This window comes from Euphorbia lathyris, chromosome 7 (genome assembly GCF_963576675.1).
Source record: "Euphorbia lathyris chromosome 7, ddEupLath1.1, whole genome shotgun sequence".
NCBI lineage: Eukaryota > Viridiplantae > Streptophyta > Magnoliopsida > Malpighiales > Euphorbiaceae > Euphorbia > Euphorbia lathyris.
Window position 1 is genome coordinate 6,486,353 of NC_088916.1, and position 18,865 is coordinate 6,505,217.

The 18,865-nt window shown below is 32.3% G+C and overlaps 2 protein-coding genes across 4 annotated transcripts; one reads left to right on the forward strand and one right to left on the reverse strand.

The window, feature by feature from the left end:
- Positions 1-509: 509 nt before the first annotated feature.
- LOC136200596 (protein DOUBLE-STRAND BREAK FORMATION) lies at positions 510-2,952 on the forward strand. The gene is made up of 5 exons (XM_065990973.1): positions 510-642; positions 758-965; positions 1,073-1,216; positions 1,338-1,467; positions 2,567-2,952. The coding sequence occupies exons 1-5, from the start codon at positions 554-556 to the stop codon at positions 2,740-2,742; spliced, it is 747 nt and encodes a 248-aa protein (XP_065847045.1). The 5' UTR covers positions 510-553; the 3' UTR covers positions 2,743-2,952.
- A 5,194-nt stretch (positions 2,953-8,146) lies between these two features.
- On the reverse strand, positions 8,147-12,695 carry LOC136235245 (transcription initiation factor TFIID subunit 15b). Of its 3 annotated transcripts, none has more exons than XR_010691728.1 (7): positions 12,425-12,695; positions 12,175-12,304; positions 11,274-12,033; positions 10,613-10,763; positions 10,318-10,393; positions 8,389-8,600; positions 8,147-8,269 (listed from the first exon to the last, which is right to left on the reverse strand). XR_010691728.1 is itself a non-coding variant. In XM_066024834.1 (7 exons), exons 1-7 carry the CDS (start codon positions 12,630-12,632, stop codon positions 8,492-8,494), a joined length of 1,308 nt encoding a protein of 435 aa, XP_065880906.1. In that variant the 5' UTR covers positions 12,633-12,695; the 3' UTR covers positions 8,147-8,491. The 3 variants fall into 3 exon arrangements, 2 of the variants coding, with proteins under 2 accessions (XP_065880906.1, XP_065880905.1); XM_066024834.1 differs by having other exon boundaries at positions 8,147-8,600; positions 11,274-11,542; positions 11,669-12,033; XM_066024833.1 differs by having other exon boundaries at positions 8,147-8,600.
- Positions 12,696-18,865: the final 6,170 nt, after the last annotated feature.

Below are 18,865 nucleotides of genomic sequence, written 5' to 3' on the forward strand. Positions count from 1 at the left end.
AAGTAAAATCGCTAAAAGAAGTAGAAATATTGGAAGTTATTACTTAGAATTTAGGATTTTTTTTGTTTGTTTTTTTGGTGAATGTGATTGGTTATTATATCTCCGAAAAAAGTAATTGTTAAATAAAACAGTGTAACAAAAGGCTAAAATGTTTGGGCTTTTTGTAGTATTTTAACTAATAAAAAATAAGAAATTGATAAAAAAAAAAAGGGTTATGATATACAACCCTAAGGGTTGTATATAAACATTTAATAGATTAATATATTTATGTGTATTTCTAATATTTGTATATATTATTGTATTGAACTTTTGAATAAATTAAATACAATTGTATATTTTCAATATTTACATTAATAGATTTTGTTGTATTTAAAACTTCAATATAATAATAAATGTAAATAATACAATAATAAATATAAATATACTATCCTATTAAATGCTTATATACACTGTATATATCATAACCCAAAAAAAATCAATAACTTACCAACATTAATTGTAAAATATAGTGTTGGTGTAATTTTCCCCAAATAAAAAGAGATCTCCAGCCCACATGCTTACCCGCCAATTATTTCTAAAGATGTCAATTTCCAAAGCTGCTCAGCCAATTTCCCTCTTTTGCTCTCAAATTAGCAACCGAAGGTTCATTCTCTCATTCTTCAGTTTATGTTTATTCACTCCAATTTGTCGCTCAAATTCTGTCGATCTGATCATCAAGATCACTACAATTAGTAATTTCTTCTAAAATTTCTTACAGATTCGGCAATGAAACTCTGCGACTTCTTGAATCGCTTTTGGTATGCAAAGATGTGGAGTCATTGATGGAAGTGCAATCGAGCCTGACAGCGTTCACAAGATCTGAATTAGTATCTGTTATGCGTGAAATAACTGGAAAAACTGATGAGCAGAAGCTTGTAATTTTGGAATTCTTTGTTCGCGCTTTTGCTCTCCTAGGGGATACCGAGGTATATATTCTTTCTTCTTTTGAACTGCTTCCTATTTTCTTCCGATTTTAAACTGTAAAACTTCCTTTGTTCGGAGATCTGAGATTTTTCCTTTTTTGGCGTGATAGAGTTGTTTGGCTCTGAAATATGAGGCTTTGCTTTTGAGAGACTTGAAGTTCTCAAGTTTACACTCTCTGGAAGTCTCACATGGTGAATGGCTGAACTTTGCTGAGCAGTTGCTTGATTGTGGCTTTTATCCCAATGCTAGACAGGTGTTTTTCCTCGTTTCAATATGACTATTGTTCCATCTTTAAAATGAAGCATCACGCACTACTTCAATTGTGAACCCTAGCTAGTAATCTGATTTGTTTTTTATTGTTCTGATTTATGCAGGCATGTGAAAATGCTTTGTCATGCTTGAAAAAGAGTGATGTTGCCGCTTCTAAAATAGGTCGATCGTCTGGAGAAGAACGAGTTAGAAGACTTCAGGATAAAGCTGTAAAGTTTTCAGCTGCTGGTTCTGGTATGTCTTCTTTATTTATGATGCGTGTGTACCATAATGTTAATCAATTTCTCATATTTCAGCTTATTTCTCTTTTGATATGTGCTGGCTATTAGGCATCAAACAAGTTCATTTGAGCATGACTTGCTTAATATGTGGAGTTAATTTAAGCTAGCTGCTAATTGTTACAGCTTTAGAACAGCAAATTAGGTAGGGGCATATAGAGTTATAGACTTCCTCCTTATCTTTTCTTTAAGCACTTGCCATCTCCACATTTTGATTTGAGATAGTTTATTATATGGTGAAAAACTGTGGAAAAAGGATTCCAATGTTTCACATAATATTGTAGTTTGGAGAAATATATAAGTTTCTTGCATATGCGGTTTGGTAAATATGAAAATGACCAGATCGGTTGGGTTTTTGCTCGGAATAATGCTTTTATTCCTTTCAAATAGTTGGGTTAGAGATTATTCGGTGAGTAATCAACTTCCTATCGGATGCAGTTCATCGAACTTCTCTCCTAGGAAATGCAACCCAAGCTTTTAAGTTTGGGTTACGCACTTTGTAAAGAAATCGGACAAACTTTATCTAAGAAATAATTTTTAACGGGACTGTTTAAACGGAATAATAGATATGTTGGCCTTTATGCCTATGGAAATTTCCATTTGAGGTTATATATTTTGGTAGACACGAAATTTTCGTTCTTGAATTCCACATAAGCATTGCATCTAATTTAATTTATGTTGCAGTTAATTGTAATTTAAATGTTATTATTTTCTTAAGCATTTAAATCTTATAGATATATATATGCTGCTTATTAATGAGAAAGCATAAAAGCTGTATGTAAATGGGAGAGAATGAGATAATATCCTCAGCCTATTACATATCTAGCTAGTTCAGCATTGGCTGTTAGTGATTCTATTTGTGGTTTTCATTTTCAAACGTAACTTAGGTCCGTTTAATAATGTCATAATGCAATGTAATGTAATGTTTTTATTCCATTACAAACGCCGTTACATCTTATCAAACGGGACCTAATGTTTTTATTATATGATTAGATCAAAATCATATCACATTCTTTTCAAACTTAATGCTGTTAAATTATGTTGGTTCATTGCAGTCCAGGCTCAGGCAGCAGACTATCTGAAAGGGAAAACAGTTGAGAAGACCAAAATAAGTTCGTCATCTGGCATAGAACAAAGGTGTGCAGCCAGCACTGCGTTCAGAAACGGGATTAAGAAGAGAAATGTGCGACAATTGTGCGAATCCCAACAACGTACGAATTCCCAAAGGTAAAAATGACAATTGAAATGAGAATGTATATGATGCCATAGTTAGTTCCATTTTGCTTATTGAAAAATGAGTTCAGAAGTTCAAATGATGTTAAAAAGAAATAGGATAATCTTGGTTAGCTTATTACAAGGATCAGCGGCTCATATGGAGAATCTGTAAATAGGAATTTTTATTTCATATATTGATTAGTACTTGCCTTAGGGCAACGGTAAACGTTGTTGTTGTCTGATCGAGAGGTTACGGGTTCGAGTCACCAGATCACTCTTATACTGATTAGTAGGATTTTCCTCCAAATCAATCACCATTAATCTAGAAAGCACCTCCATATCAATCACCATCGATCTAAAAAGTACCGATACTTCTAGAATGTTAGTGTTGATATATATAGAAAATAAAATAAAACAAAGGGTTAAAAAAATCTAAAGCCTTGTTCTTTTTGATTTAATACTAATTTAATCCAACCAAACCCAAATAACACAAAATAAAAGTTAAAAGACATAAAATTAAAAACTTAGAAAAATAGAAATTTAACCTAACTTTCTTAGGTGATTGCGTTTAGGGGTGTTCAAAATTGCATGGACTATTATAATCTATCCAATTTCAATTCAACCATAAATGTAGTTTCAATGGATTAATGATTTTTTTTTTTTTTAAGAATTGATTAATGAGTTAAGAAACTTATATTAGATGCTTTATAACAACTCATAATAACCCATCTAAATTTTTAATTTTCTCGTTATGATATTTATTTACATCAATTGATGTCATTAATAATTTGACATTTGTTCTTCCAAAAAAGTAAATTGACAGTTGTTTTTACATTTTTAATAACCCAAAAAATGGAAATGGAAAATTGAGAAAAAGACACCGAACAAGCATCAACAACACCAATAGTCTAAGAACTGCAATAGGCCATGAAGCTTCCATAGGAATTTCGAACAACACCACCCATTCCACTTTTGCTATCGTTGTTGAAAGGTGTTCAAAAAGCTTGATTGGCCCGTGAATTTTCAAAGTATCATGATAGCCTTCTCAACCTGCATAAAATATTCAGTTAGCCTTCTGAACTTACGTAAAATGTAATCAATTAACCATTTGGTTGCAAAAAAGTAATTTAAATGTGGAAGATGTATTCCACGCATCTTAGAATGTTATTACATAATTTAAAAATAGATTAAAAAGAAAGTTATTACTTGTTCAACTATAAAACTTGTTTTTTCTAATATTAGAATCGCATACACTGATCTTGGTTGTTTTACTTTTTTTTTAAGACGCGTGCAATACATCTTCCACATTTAACTTACTTTTTTTTTTTACAACTGATGATCAATTGATTACATTTTGCGCAAATTGAGAGGGCTATCATGACACTTTGAAAGTTTAGGGAGCAATCAAGTTTTTTAAACAAGTTCAGGAGGCAAATGAAATCGTCACTAAGAACCTCAAGCTTGAAGACATCAGTATTAATGTCAATATGAGCTCAACACGACGAAGCATAAACGCATCCTACATAGATGGTAGTCATGCTCAACACCAACTTGACAAAGGACACATAATGAGAATATTCATATAACGCATAACCAACCAAGAGCGAGTAGAAGACCGTTCGAGCATAGTTTCCACAAAAAGTATTTTTTTTATTCATTTTATAATAGGAAATTAAAAGAGAGAATTAGTTCTACTATCTATATCTTGCAACCGAGCCTCATTGATAAAAAAAAATATAGGCATTCTCAATGGTTCCTCTCTCAGACAAATTTGCGAAAAGTTAGGTCAAATTGAAACATTTTTTACCACGTAAATTACATACGTGGTGTATAACTTTTACCTGTTTTCACACTTTGGTGTACAATCAAAATTTTTCATACTAAAGTGTACAACCTTCCGGTGACCTTCCACTATAGTGTATACCAGGTAAAAATGACCGGTCAACCTAGTTAACATGCCAAATCATCAATTTTAATTCATATTTTAATGAAAATGAGACCCACTCATTTTCTTCAACCTTATATCTTCATCTTTATTTTCTCTCTCCTCCATTTTTATCAAATATCATTTCTCTCTCTACCTCTCATCTCTAGGGATGTAAACGGGGCGAGAAGGGGATTGGAGTTCCCATCCCCGTTCCCCAACTAAACGGGGAATCCTCATACCCGCCCCGTGAAACAAACAGGGACAAAATTCATTCATGTCCCCGTCCCCAAATAAAGATGAGAGTTAGAGAGAAAAATGATATTTGATAAAAATGGAGAAGAGAGAAAATAAAGATGAAGATATAAAGTTGAAGAAAATGAGTGGATCCCATTTTCATTAAAATATGGATTAAAATTGATGATTTGGCATCTTGACTGGGTTGACATGTCATTTTTGTTAGACAAACCATTACGTTTGTCTTAAAAATGTTAGATGTGATTAACTAAAGAACAAAACTAACACAGAAAATAATATGAACAGTAAATAGAAAATTAAAATGATAGAGTTTAGACAAATCTGAGGCCTGTATTATCAGTTTTCTTAAGACAGATGTCGTCGCTATTGACGATCGTCTCCCAGGATACAACAGATTACGCAAGCGAACTCAAACCGTGTGTAGCCTAGTTATCACCGGAGTAGGAAAACAAGACATTATGAACAGACAGAGAGCAGGAAGAATTCCAGAGAATATTTTCTCCAGTCGTTTGTGAATTTGACAATCCATTCTATTTAAATAGAACTCGAAAGGATATGTCTTTTCACGAACTAACACGACTGTACACGGACAGACACGACTGTTCACGTATGAACACGACTGTTTACGACGGACACAACTGTTCATGAAAGGAGGTGTTTGTTGGTATTAAAATTAACAAATAATTTTATTCAAATTTTTTCAACAATTTTACCTGGTGTACACTTTAGTGTGAATTTTTTGGTTGTACACCAAAATGTGAAAACATGTAAAAGTTATATACCACGTATGTAATTTATCCAACATTTTTCTTTCAAACCTTTATTTGGCAAGTTTTTGATAGGGATCACTAGTTAAATAAAAAAAATTGAATTCCAACCGAGTCTTCTTACCCTCTCGAAGACAAGTTTGATTTCAAATCCTGATATGAAGACCATACGCTGTACTAAGTCCTGTATTCAAATCCCTTTTTTTGAAATTAACAAGTCTTGCAAGGTAAAAATATTTATAAGATTACACATACAAAAAATTGTTGCTATAAATGAGTATTAAATATATTATATTCTTAATCACCTCTCAAAAAAAAAAAAATTGATATACAATTACTAGTTTAGATCTTTATTAATACACTTTTTTTTTTTTTGGTAAGGATTAATACACATTTTATAATTAAATCAGTCGAAGTATCCAAGAAAAAAAAAACATTTTATTATGTAAGAATGGTAATTAAAGATAAAATAATTCAAGCCTCTATTTAAAATCTCTTTTTTATCAACTTTTTTTAACGATTTAAACACAATCCATTTTCTCAAAACACTTTTCAATAAATACCACTATTAAAAGTTTTTAACTAATCAAAATCTCGAAAAAATTGATATAAACCTCTAATTTTACACAAATACTCTTTCATCAAATAGGACCCTTAAATGATCAAGATTATGGAGTCATGCTACAATAAGCATATTAACTAGGATTAAAGCATTAATAGTTAGTCTGATCCATCCAAAATGTTGGTTTTTGATTTTGATCTATTATGTAGTAATATTTATTTATCAATGACCAAAATGTTAGTTTTGTCGCCTATCCAAAATTGGTGAATTCTCAACCATTTTCAGGTTAAGACTTCACCAATTTTGATTAGATAAAAAAACAAATGTAACAAAATGATACAGAAAAGCAAAAAATAAACAGATTAGATAAGGCCAAGTAGCGTTTTAAGCCTATTAACTATCCTATCCATACAATAGCTGGTTGAGAGCCTGCTACATAAAAAGCCTTTTAAGCTTATTAACTAGGTAATTTACATAATAATCAGAATTAACAAATTATTAGTCTTAAACTTTTAAACAAATTTATTTAAATGTTAAATTTGATGTTTTTTTTTTAAACTGATTAACCGAAAATTTAACAAAAACAAAAAAAAAATTAAAATATTCTAATATTTTAAGATTTAAAATCATATTAATGATAAATTATGTAAAAACGATTTTTTTGTAAATAAAAATATTAAAATTTGATTTTTGATGTAATTTTCTCTGTTAACTAGCCATATAATAGCTCACTGAAACTACAATTTTTCATCTATTGAAAACTTTAATGTAATTCAATAATTTTGAGATTATACATATGCCGCCAAAGAGCGCTGATGAGGTATTATATCCAAGTAATAGTTAACATTGATTTAATCGAATAATAAATAAACCAACCACGACACTAGTCGACTAAATGCTCTTATATTTCGAAGCATGAGAATCAACAACCATGAAAGGTCATTGTTGAAGCATCTTTTTTATCAATCAAACAAGGAGCATCCAATTAGTTTTTAGTACAGAATATTCAGTCCCCAAAGATTTATTATTGACTTCAAATAAATCTACCAGGATAAAAGCACCAAATTACTGGGTAAAAAATTGTGAATCGTTTTAACCTGTAGGTAGCGAGTACCAACTCGTTTTCGTTTTCCATTAATACAAACATACTATAACAAACTACTAATTATCTAGAAACTAGTGCGGCCAATGTTTTAGGAAATAACGAAAGTAGATACATCTTGTAATAGAAAGTCATTTTTAACTTGTAATCTGGCAAAATAATTGGTAATCACTGAAGTGAATCTCAATGGAATTAGCAACTGAGCAGCAAGCACATGAATAACCAAACAAGCAGGAATTCCATCAAAGGTCAACTGCAGTTAACAGGTTCAACATCCAATACAGCACCGGATCCCGAAAATCTCGATGTTCCCTCACCAGATTATATTAATCTTCCAAATAGTTCCAACTGCATTTCTAAGGCAAATTTTCATTTCCAAATTTGGTCTAGAAATATTATCCTACTTCCGAATTCCTCAGTTTAACGAAAACCCACCCCACAAAGAAGCACAAATTCAACACAGTTTAAATTGACATTATCTTTTACATTGAGCATTTACAGACATGGTCAGCCGAAAACCAACTTGAAGACGTTTTACTCTTCCTTTCATGGTATGGTTTCGGAGACGGACATGCAATCAAACTATACAATTTAACACTATCTGGTCAACTGTAACAGTACAAAAACTATAATTCAGTATCGTGTTTCACACGAACTCGTGCAATCTAACTAGACAATTTTAAAAGAATTCGTCAGCTCAAGTTTAAATATAAAAACTAAAATTCACTATTTCCTTAACCTAGCAAAGATGTGCATGCATAACATAGAAATTCGAATGCGATGATGAATGAAACGGGAGAAAAATAATTAACATAACTCACCATTCTGCATTTCTAACAAGGATAAAAGTGAGATTTTGAAAGAGGTGCACTCACCTGAAAATATCAACCTACCTTAGCAGCAAGCAATTTGGAGTTAATCCACTAGCATCTATAAAAACATCACACAATTAAAATCAACCCCATGCCTAAAAACAGACCCTCGATTAGCGGGCAAAGAGAGAGAAATAGGAGAAAAAGGGGCATTGCTCAATGCCAATGAACACCTACCTCTTAGTCTCCAGTTTAAGAACCCCCCTAGGTAATGGAACATATTTTAAATCATCCCTCAGATCATAATTCTTAGTACATAAAAAGCTCAGAGCTGAAATTCTCAATATGGACGTGATCGATTTCCACCATGGAAGTGCCTATCTGGGCCGGAACCTCCGTCTCTGTAATTATCTCTGCGACCACCTCCACCGTAGCCACCTCTACCTCCTCTGCAACCCAATCAATTAGTTAGAAGATATCACAAATGAAATGCTCATCACCAATCATTAATTTTCCTAGCAAAGTGATAATGCACGGAAAACATCTATAGATGAAACCCATTTCTTCTCGACAACATTGTCTGAAACAGTCCACTTCGGAACATTTCGGGAACAAATGGTAATGATCTAACAGTTCATAAAATTGTTTGAGTATAGTATTTCCCTATTCGTACTGCTGCTAGAAAACAATGACACCTCGAGCAAATACCACAGAGAAACTTTTTTTGGGTTAACACCTTTTTTGACATCCTATATCCTACAAAGCCTAGAGACTGAGTCTACCATATTTCCTGAATGCTACTTCTCAAATACATAAAATAAAGTGATTCTTCAGATTCAGAAGCAGATGTGACTTTTTCTTTCACTGACATCACTGTAGTAAACCCAACCCAAGAGAACATTGGACAACAAAATGTATGTGATTACAAAACATTATTGAAAGAACTGAGAAGTATGGAAAAATTAAGGGCGCTACAACACTACATTTTACGTGGTCAGTGGCTCCTTTGTAGAAACTTGGTCTAGACAGACCGAATGCATGGCTATCATTCAACCAAGGAAAAAGATTAACCATATGATCGCATTTCAAAGTGAGAAGACATGACGCAAATCCAAAAATATTTCGATAGGGTGCAGACAATGACTATTGTCCATCTGCTTAATAGTTCAATGGAAATCAGACAATATTTTCGGCAACTAAATGTACTCTCTTCATGGAAGAATGATAGTCTAGACTAGACTTCCTCTATTTAGACTCTTTGGGGACGTACCTTCACAATTGTATTGTATATTTACTTACCATTGCAACTAAAATATTTCATTTTGTTGGTAAATAAAAAGCATATTTTTTTTTTGGTAGGAAAATAAAAAGCATATTAAATAGGAACATACTGTAAAACTAAGAAATTAATCCCCCCTTGAGAAGAAAAATGAGCTAAGTTAAAACAGATGTAAATGTGCCTAATATATTAGGATGGGTGAAGCACGTGTTTGCTACTTTTGCAAACTAAGGGGAAAAATTCAGAAGCAGGCATATCAAATAATATAAGAAAAGATAAATACAGATCAAAACGTAATACCATTATACTCCATCAGAAAATTATGGAGCTGGAAGTTACCCATGACAAATATATAACTGAAAGCACACATGATTAGGGCTGTAATTGAGCCGAGCCGAGCTTTGGCTGCTCATGCTCATGCTCAGCTCGTCAGAAAATTGACGAGCTCAAGCTCAATATTCTGTTCACGAGCTTCTTCATGTGCTTTGCTCGCGAGCAGCTTGTTAATTCGTTAATTCAGTTCATGAACTTCCCTTGCGAACAACTCATTAATTATGTTCATTAGCTATATTGATTCGAAATTTTTTTAACACAAAACTACATAGTTTTGAAATCTACAAAACTACGTTGTTTTACATTCCCCTTTATAGAAATAGTATTATTAAAAAAAATATCGAACAAAGCTTGCTCACGAGCGTGTTCATGAATATTATAATCGAACTTGCTTATGAGCTTGTTCATGAACCTATAATTGAGCCTGCTCGCTAGCTTTCCAGCCGAGCTTCGCCGTGCTCAAGCTCGGCTCGTTTATAAATCGAGCCGAACACGAGCTTTTATTACAGCCCTACACATGATGACCAATAACTAGGCAAAATTGAGGAAGGTACCCTTGGTCAAATGAAGCTCTAGGTGCTGTCTTCTCTGCCATTGCAACATTGATTTTAAAACCCCTCATATCGTAATCTGTAAAATTGACAAGCAATGAACATCTAATGGTAATTCTAAAATTGACAAGCAATGAACATCTAATAGTAAATTAAGGACATTAGAAAAAGCAGGGAGAAGGGACAATAGAAGAGAATAGATGTTTGAAAAGAAGAGGGTTTTAAGCAAAGATATGGGGAGATATCTTAAGAAAAAAATTAACACAAAAGAAAAAGGAAATAGTTGGACGATCAATACTGTTGTAAAAACCGCCAGCAGAATGAGCAGCCTGTGGATCTTCATAAGATAAAACTGCATCCCCTTTGTTGTTTCCCTTCTCATCTGTGTATATTTTTATGTTCCAAGGCCATTGATCTTTATAACCCCGCTTCTGCTTGATCCTTCCAACCTAAAGTAAAAATGGGAAATTTCCATTTCAATCATAACAATACAATCAATCATTTGATACAAGTTTTGAACGTTGCAAAAGATTCCAATTTCGTTGACAACAGTATGAATAGAAACTACTGCTCCAATAGTTTGCCATAAAATAATTAACCTTAGAAAAAAAAAATTAAAAGAAAACTGTTTGTCAGAAAAATACAAATAATAAAAAAAAATTATTGTTTGGTGGAATGAAGAGTCAGTTTCATTTAAATCCAATGGTTAGTGCGCCTTGTGCCTTTCACAACTATGTTAAGGATCCATCACCAAAGAAAAATATTTTCTGTGAAACAATGAGAGTCTATATAAGTGTTATGCCAAATTGAAAAACAACTTCTTAGCAAAATTACATACGACATGAGTAACTTTTGAACTAGTTGTAAATTTTTTTGACTCCATTAGTATCATAAAACCCCCAAATACTACAGGCAAATATAAAGAACATGCATTTGAATTCAAAAGGAAGAGTCATTACTTGTCCAATGCCGCCAAAAAGATCTCTCAATTCATCTGTGGTAACATCCGGTGGCAAATTTGATATGTATATTCTCGAGTTGTCACAAGTATCATCACAATTTCCATCACACTGCTTAATTTTAGGTGGATCATCAGCTACAGCACTACCACCATATCCACCGCCACCACTACCTCCTTCATATCGAGGGCCACCAGAACTATAGCCACCAGACTGACCCCCTCGACCAGCACTCCTAACATCAGTTGTAACATCACCACCGTAACCACCTGCAGGACCACCATAAGAAGGTGGATAAGAAGTAGGTCCACCAGTGTAACTTGTAGGAGGAGGAACTGCTTCCATCCCAAAATTTGCATTGCTACCATACGAATTAGGAGGAGGTGGATAATTACCGGCAGCAGGAGCACCACCATAAGAAGGGACTGCAGATGGAGGCATCTGATTATAGCCACCATTGTCCCTTCCTTGATTACCAGCATATGGAGCCCCCTTATTTCCGCCTCCTCCGCCGCCCCGGCTATCATAACTACCACCTCTGCCTCCGTCACTACCTCTGCCTCCCTCACTGAAATTACTGTTTCTATTACCATCATAATTACCACTCCTACCTCCTCTCTGACTACCATATCCTCCACCAGCAGCTCCTCCTTTGTTATAACCTCCACCACCACTGCCTCTATCATTGTTAGCACCAGCTGGAGACCCAGTGCCGCACTTATTACACTCAGTTCTTCTAGCGAAGTTCAAATTTCCGCAGCTACACAAACATTTACCAATTTCAATTTTGTTCACACAAATGTCACTACGCTTAATTATGCTAAAGTATTTCAAAATCCACGAGAAACTAATACGGCATGGAAAGAAAGTTTAAAATACATAATAAGCATAAAGGGATTACCTTGGGTTTGGGCACAACCAATCACCTTCTCTTCCGCTTCCACCTCGGCCACCACCTCCTCTGCCACCCCCGCCTCCTCCACCACCGCCTCTTCCACCTCGGTCTCCTCCTTGATATCCTCCACCACCACCTGTGTAGATCAGATCGAATAAAAACTATAAGCAACACCAAAGACCAAAGAAATAAGCTCAAAAACCTAATCATGCTCACATAATACAGAAATCTAACATAATAGAAAGCAATTTAATACCTCGATTTTGTGAATTGCCACCATATCCTCTACCACCAGCACCGCCTCGACCTCCTCGGCCGCCTCCTCCACCACCATAACTGCCTTCACCTCCATAACCTCCACCGCCGGCACCTCCTCCATAGCCTCCGCCGCCATAACCACCGGAGCCCCCACCCCCGTAAGAGGTAGGGGCCGAATCGCCGTCTTGACCGTACACCCCAGACATGATCTTGTTAGGGTATTTGCTGTCTTCTCACCTACAACTCGAGTGTTAAAGAAAGAAAAAAAGATTAGGGAAATAAATTATGGTTTCAAGCCCGAAACTAGTTTATATAGTGCTGGACCTTTTTTCTTTTTTTGGTTATAAACAAAAGTAAATCTTGTAATTTTTTGCTCAAAAAAAAAAAAATCTTGTAATTTTACCATTTTGAAAAAACGTGGTTTAAAAATACAAACATAATATAAAGGAAAAAATAAATTACGTCATGAGTTAAGCTATACTTAATTTGTTTTTGACAAATTAAGTTTTACTTTGTTTTTATCATCATTGGATTAACTTACTTTGTTAAAGTCCACCATCATCCAATGGTGAATAAAACAAAGTAAGTTTTACTTTGTCAAAAACAAAGTAACCATAGAAGACACCATTAGGTGATTTATAAAGATAATACCTGTAATTCGTCACTTAGCTGTTTCCAATAATTTGAAACAACAACAATCGCCATAAAAGGGATCAGATGTCCAACGAATCCTTTCTGATGCTTAAGTCGAAAGAATACTTGAGAAAGTATTGAGTAACTTGAAAGCAATTGAATGAGAAAGAGTATGATTGCGTACATTTAACTCTGATTCTCAAGCTATTCATAACAACAAAGTGTGTATTTAGACACGTGGCAACGTTTAATTGGTCCTAGACCCTATCTTTCAGTTATGTGTTAAATTTGAGTCGGGGAGCGTGCATTTTGGATCCAGAGTGACTATTGATCCATGTGTCCCTTGAGGCAGCTTACAACCGAAACTTTATTCATTCATTCCATAACTCACTAAATGTATTTTTCCCGCCCAAATGTTAGATTCCGTCCTTGACCGAAGTCCAAAAGCTCATTTAACTAATACTGTATCAGTTAGTTTGTCGAATTTGTAAAAATAATTCATAATAAGGATAGGTAATTTGTGAAATTTGCATTAAAGAATTTATGAGTCAATATTTTGATGAAAAATAATTGTGGTTTAGTTCATGAATATATGGTTAACTAGTTGTAAATTTGTGCATATAAAAAAAGTTTATGGCCCTGTTTGGGAATTAGCTGTTAGCTGATTACATTAGCTGTTAACTGATTACATTAGCTGATTTGACTAGCTGATTTGATTAGCTTTTTGTGTAGACCTGTTTGGTAAAAATTAGCTGATTGATAATAGCGGTTTGTGCAAAAAGACGAATAAGGGCATTAATTTTGGCGCATGAGAAGAGGGAGTCTATCTATTAGGGTTAAAGAAGTCCATTAATTTTAATATTACAAAACGTTAATTGAAAAAGCTCCTTTTAAGAGTTTTTTCTAAATTAGCGTTTTCATCCCAAAACTCTCTTCCAAACCTCTCTCCACCAAACACTCCAATTAGCGGTTTCAGTGGTCAAACCTTTAAAGTTGGTCAAAACCGATCTTTTTATCCCAAAACGCTCTTTACCAAACAGGGCCAATAATTTGTTTGATTTTTCAGTTTGAGACTCATCACAAACCTTTTAAGTGCATAAAAAAATAGTTATAGTTTAGTTAATTATATATGGTTAACTAGTCGTATATATGTGCATTACATTGGAATATACAAAAAAAAAAAATCATACTTTTTCTGATTTCTTGATTCGAGACCCGTCAGACACTCTTTAGATGGATTATCTCCCAATTAAAGTTTTTTATGTACGCCAGTATTCAAACTCGAGATCTTTAGTTTAAACGATTTGAGGCTCTTAAATACTCAAGTCAACCTTAATTGGTTGGGAATATACAATTTTATTAATATAGTCATATATTCCTTTAAAACTTCATTAAAATTATGCATGATTAGTTTTATTTAAAAAAAATAATAAGTTAATATTTTTACATGATTTTAGTGTTAAAATTTAGATGCAGTTTATATTCAATAACATTTTTTCTTCTTCATATTATCATGTATACGGTGATTTTCACCTAGTCAGTGACCGATCAAATTCATTTGATCAATCATTGACTAAGTGAAAATCAACGATTATTTATATATATCTGAAATACATTATACATAATTAATTAAAGAAAATGTTAATATTTTTTTAGTTGTAAGGATGTTTGTTTTAGCTTTTCAAAAAAACGTTTAGTGTTTCACTCCAAACTGCAGGAAATATAACGTTTGGTTATGATTATACAATAACATCCCCCTTCTTTTCTCCTCCCCCCTCTTTTGGTTGCTCTCCTTCATTTCTCTTGTTCAAACACTCACTTTTTTCTTCTATTTATATATTGCAGGTTTGTTAGTTCTTGGACCATTGGTGCTCACCCTGTCCAAGTTCTGTCTCGTCCCAATTTCTATCCCAAAAAAAATACAATAACATCATTTAGCATTTTTTTTATAGAAACAACATATTTTTGGAGATTTTCACGAAAAGCTCCAAAAATGTAATTTTCATAAACGGTTGTTTGTATTTACATGATATTGACAAAATTATTTTTTTATTTCTACAAAACACGTTTCTCCTTTAATGTTTATTTCTATTTTTATAATGTTATTGTCGAAACAATAATGTTTTACTTTGTTTAATAAATAATTATTTTTAATTTTTATTTAGTTATTTAGATTATTGTTATTTTTTTTTTGGTAGGATTTAGATTATTGTTATTGATTTGTGTATTGCAATTTTTATTTTTATAATTTATTTGTTAATTAATTTAAAGCATGTCCATGTTAGATATTTGGGTAAATAATTTATTAATTCTATATTTTTACCTAACACGCTATTTAGTTCTCGTATTTTAATAATACATTGTTTAGTCCTTAATTTTTATTCTATTCAACAGTTTAGTCCTTCACATATTTGAATTATTAAATAAGGGACTAAATTATTGAATAGAACAAAAGTTAAGAACTAAATAGTGTATTATTAATATATGAGAACTAAATAACGTGTTAAGTAAAAATGTAGAAACTAATGAATTTTTACCCTAGACATTTTATATACTATCAGCAACAACTGATTACAATTTATCCTACACTAATAATTAATCAACTAATAATAACATATACGTAGATAACATCTGAACCAAATAGCCATTATTGGTTAAAGAATATTAGGTTATGGGTGAGAGTAAAATCTGTTATCGACACAAAGCATATTATATAAATAGACTGTAATAATATTTATTAGGTTTTTTTTTATGAATTGTTTTTTTTTTTTTGGTAAAAACGAAAACTTATATTAATGAGGCTTGAATATCCTCTTGAATTACACTTATTAGCCAAATCGGCTTATAAAAAAAATAACAATTAGCATTGGAAAGAGCGTGTCTCGCTACTTTATGCGCCGCTCTGTTCGCTAGTCGAGAAATAAAAGACACAGTAAACATTTTATGAATTGTTTCTAATTACTTCTTAAGTGATGTGTAGTGTAGCTTATGTTTGAGCTAAATGAAATACGAATAATATTGTAGTTTCAATGATCATAATTATGATGCATAAGTACTAGGGATGGCAACAGACGGGTAGGCAGGGCGTAGACAGGAGGGTCCAGGCCCCTCCGGCCGCCGGAACCATCTTGACCCCGGATAGTTTCAGTCCCTTTGTCTCAAAAAAATTTTACCGAGATGTTGAATAACCCTCCAAGATGGCCCATTAAGTGTTAGGCTTGTCCAAAATTCAAAATTTTAATATTTTAGACTTATTAGGTCTCTCTAAATCCAAATTTCTAAATTTTTTGGGTCTGTTAGGCATTTCTAAATTTAAATTTCTTTTTTTTTTGCCTGTTAGGCATCCCTAAATCCAAATTTCTAATTTTTTTGGTTTATTAGACCTTTTTAATTCCAAATTATTAATTTTTTTGGCATGATAGACCCTCTAAAATCAAAATTTTTAATTTTTTTTACCTGTTAGGTTCTCTCTAAATCCAAATTTTTTTACATGTTAGGACTCTTAAACGAAATCTAGTTTAATTTTGAGAAATTGTACATTAATACTTAAAAATTTGTTCTTGACCATTCAAATTATAACACGCATATATACAAAAAAAATTGAGCAAAAAAAAAAAATTCGGCCAATACACGTGTAAAATCAACCCCCAACTGAGTAATCATGTATTCGCCACTGCGGATAGGGTATCTATGGGTAGTGACAATCTCAAACTCTTACCCGTTTATTTTTTAAATTACCCGTATCCGCCTCATTACCCTAACGAGTATAATTTTTGCATCTGATATCCGTCCCATTTAATTCGCGGGTACCCGCAAGTACACTTTTCCATTAAGAATCAATACATAAAATAAAAAATATTACAAATTTAACAAAGTATAAATTTAATAAATCACTCATCTAAAAATTGAACAATTTGAACCTTAATCAATAAAAATAAATAGCTTAATATATCACTCAATGATTGAAGAACAAAAGATTGAAATTTGAATCTCACATTTTACATCTAACAACGATAATATTTTTTAATATATAAAAGATTTATGACGGATAACGGACACTGGATACTTTAAGAGTATTCTCATACTCGTCATGCATAATAGTCTTATTTAAGTCAAATAATATTGAACACCCGCAGATATAATACCTATTATCATTACTACTTATGAAAGACAAAAACTTTATTATATCATCTCTCGCTTTTTTCATAAGAAATTAGCTTTCTTGTTTGATTATTCTCTTGTTCCTCTTGGTCCTTTGATAGCATGACTTAAGTATTGTTATATTCTTTGTCTTGTTAATTTTGAATTGTACTTTACAGTTCACCCACTTTTTCGAGCTCCATTATTTTGCGGCTTGTATATTTTTAGGATCCTTTTATAAGATTGTAATTTGATAGCTTGATGAAGAACAACATTTTTTTTCTACACAATTTTTAATAACGTGTGGTACTATTTACAGAGAGCAACAAATGTATTAATCCTTTTATAAACTAAGGTGCCGTTTGATAAAACTGAAAATTAAGTGCTGAGTATTACAAATGCTAAAAGTATTGGATGATATAACTTTTATAAAATTATTAGTTGATAATGTTTAACTTAAAATGTTAAGTCAAATATTTTAACTTATCAAAATAAGTAATTTTTAATTTAATTAACTAATTTAAGTGGTGAAAAAACAGCTGTTATCAAACGCACTTAAATTAAATAAGTGCTTAACATAGGTTATGAAACAAGGCCTAACTACAGTACCCATTGATGCAATCTACCCCAAATATTTTGCAGATCAAATATCGCCAAGCAATTTATTAGATAATCATAGCAGATGCAAACAATCTGCTGATTCACTTGAAAATATAAATGCAAATAGTGAATTTAGTAAGGAAAAACATACATAATTTGATAGCTTGATGAAGAACAACATTTTTTTTCTACACAATTTTTAATAACGTGTGGTACTATTTACAGAGAGCAACAAATGTATTAATCCTTTTATAAACTAAGGTGCCGTTTGATAAAACTGAAAATTAAGTGCTGAGTATTACAAATGCTAAAAGTATTGGATGATATAACTTTTATAAAATTATTAGTTGATAATGTTTAACTTAAAATGTTAAGTCAAATATTTTAACTTATCAAAATAAGTAATTTTTAATTTAATTAACTAATTTAAGTGGTGAAAAAACAGCTGTTATCAAACGCACTTAAATTAAATAAGTGCTTAACATAGGTTATGAAACAAAGCCTAACTACAGTACCCATTGATGCAATCTACCCCAAATATTTTGCAGATCAAATATCACCAAGCAATTTATTAGATAATCATAGCAGATGCAAACAATCTGCTGATTCACTTGAAAATATAAATGCAAATAGTGAATTTAGTAAGGAAAAACATACATAATTTATTAGATAATCTTTTTCCAACGTGGTTATCGAGTACTATTCCAATAATCTGAATTGGAATGACCTTATTGAAATAAAAAGCAAAGTTCAATAAACAAAATGAAATTCCATTATTTTTTTTAAAGCCTTAAAGCCCTGAACTTTTAAAAATTCCAAATGACCTATTCTTGTCCAATTGCATTAAAATAACTCCCAATTTCTCAATATAATTTGTTGAATACAGAAAATGGAAGACAGACTCCACCATATGTCAAAATGAAAATGCCAAATAAGTAGGAATTTCTAAAAGTTTACAGGACAGTTAGAGTTTTTGGGTTATTGAATGCAATAAGACAAAAATAGAGAGGTACTGAATGCAATTGGATAAAAACAGGGGTTATTTGGAACTTTTAAAAGTGATAAC

Coding starts and splice junctions, on each gene's coding strand:
- LOC136235245 (XM_066024833.1), bottom strand. CDS start 12,632: ATGTCTGGGGTGTACGGTCAAGACGGCGATTCGGCCCCTACCTCTTAC. Junction 12,305..12,424: donor TGGCAATTCACAAAATCGAG/GTATTAAATTGC, acceptor TGATCTACACAG/GTGGTGGTGGAGGATATCAA. Junction 12,034..12,174: donor TGGTTGTGCCCAAACCCAAG/GTAATCCCTTTA, acceptor ATGTTTGTGTAG/CTGCGGAAATTTGAACTTCG.
- LOC136200596 (XM_065990973.1), top strand. CDS start 554: ATGCTTACCCGCCAATTATTTCTAAAGATGTCAATTTCCAAAGCTGCT. Junction 643..757: donor TCTCAAATTAGCAACCGAAG/GTTCATTCTCTC, acceptor AATTTCTTACAG/ATTCGGCAATGAAACTCTGC. Junction 1,468..2,566: donor GTTTTCAGCTGCTGGTTCTG/GTATGTCTTCTT, acceptor GGTTCATTGCAG/TCCAGGCTCAGGCAGCAGAC.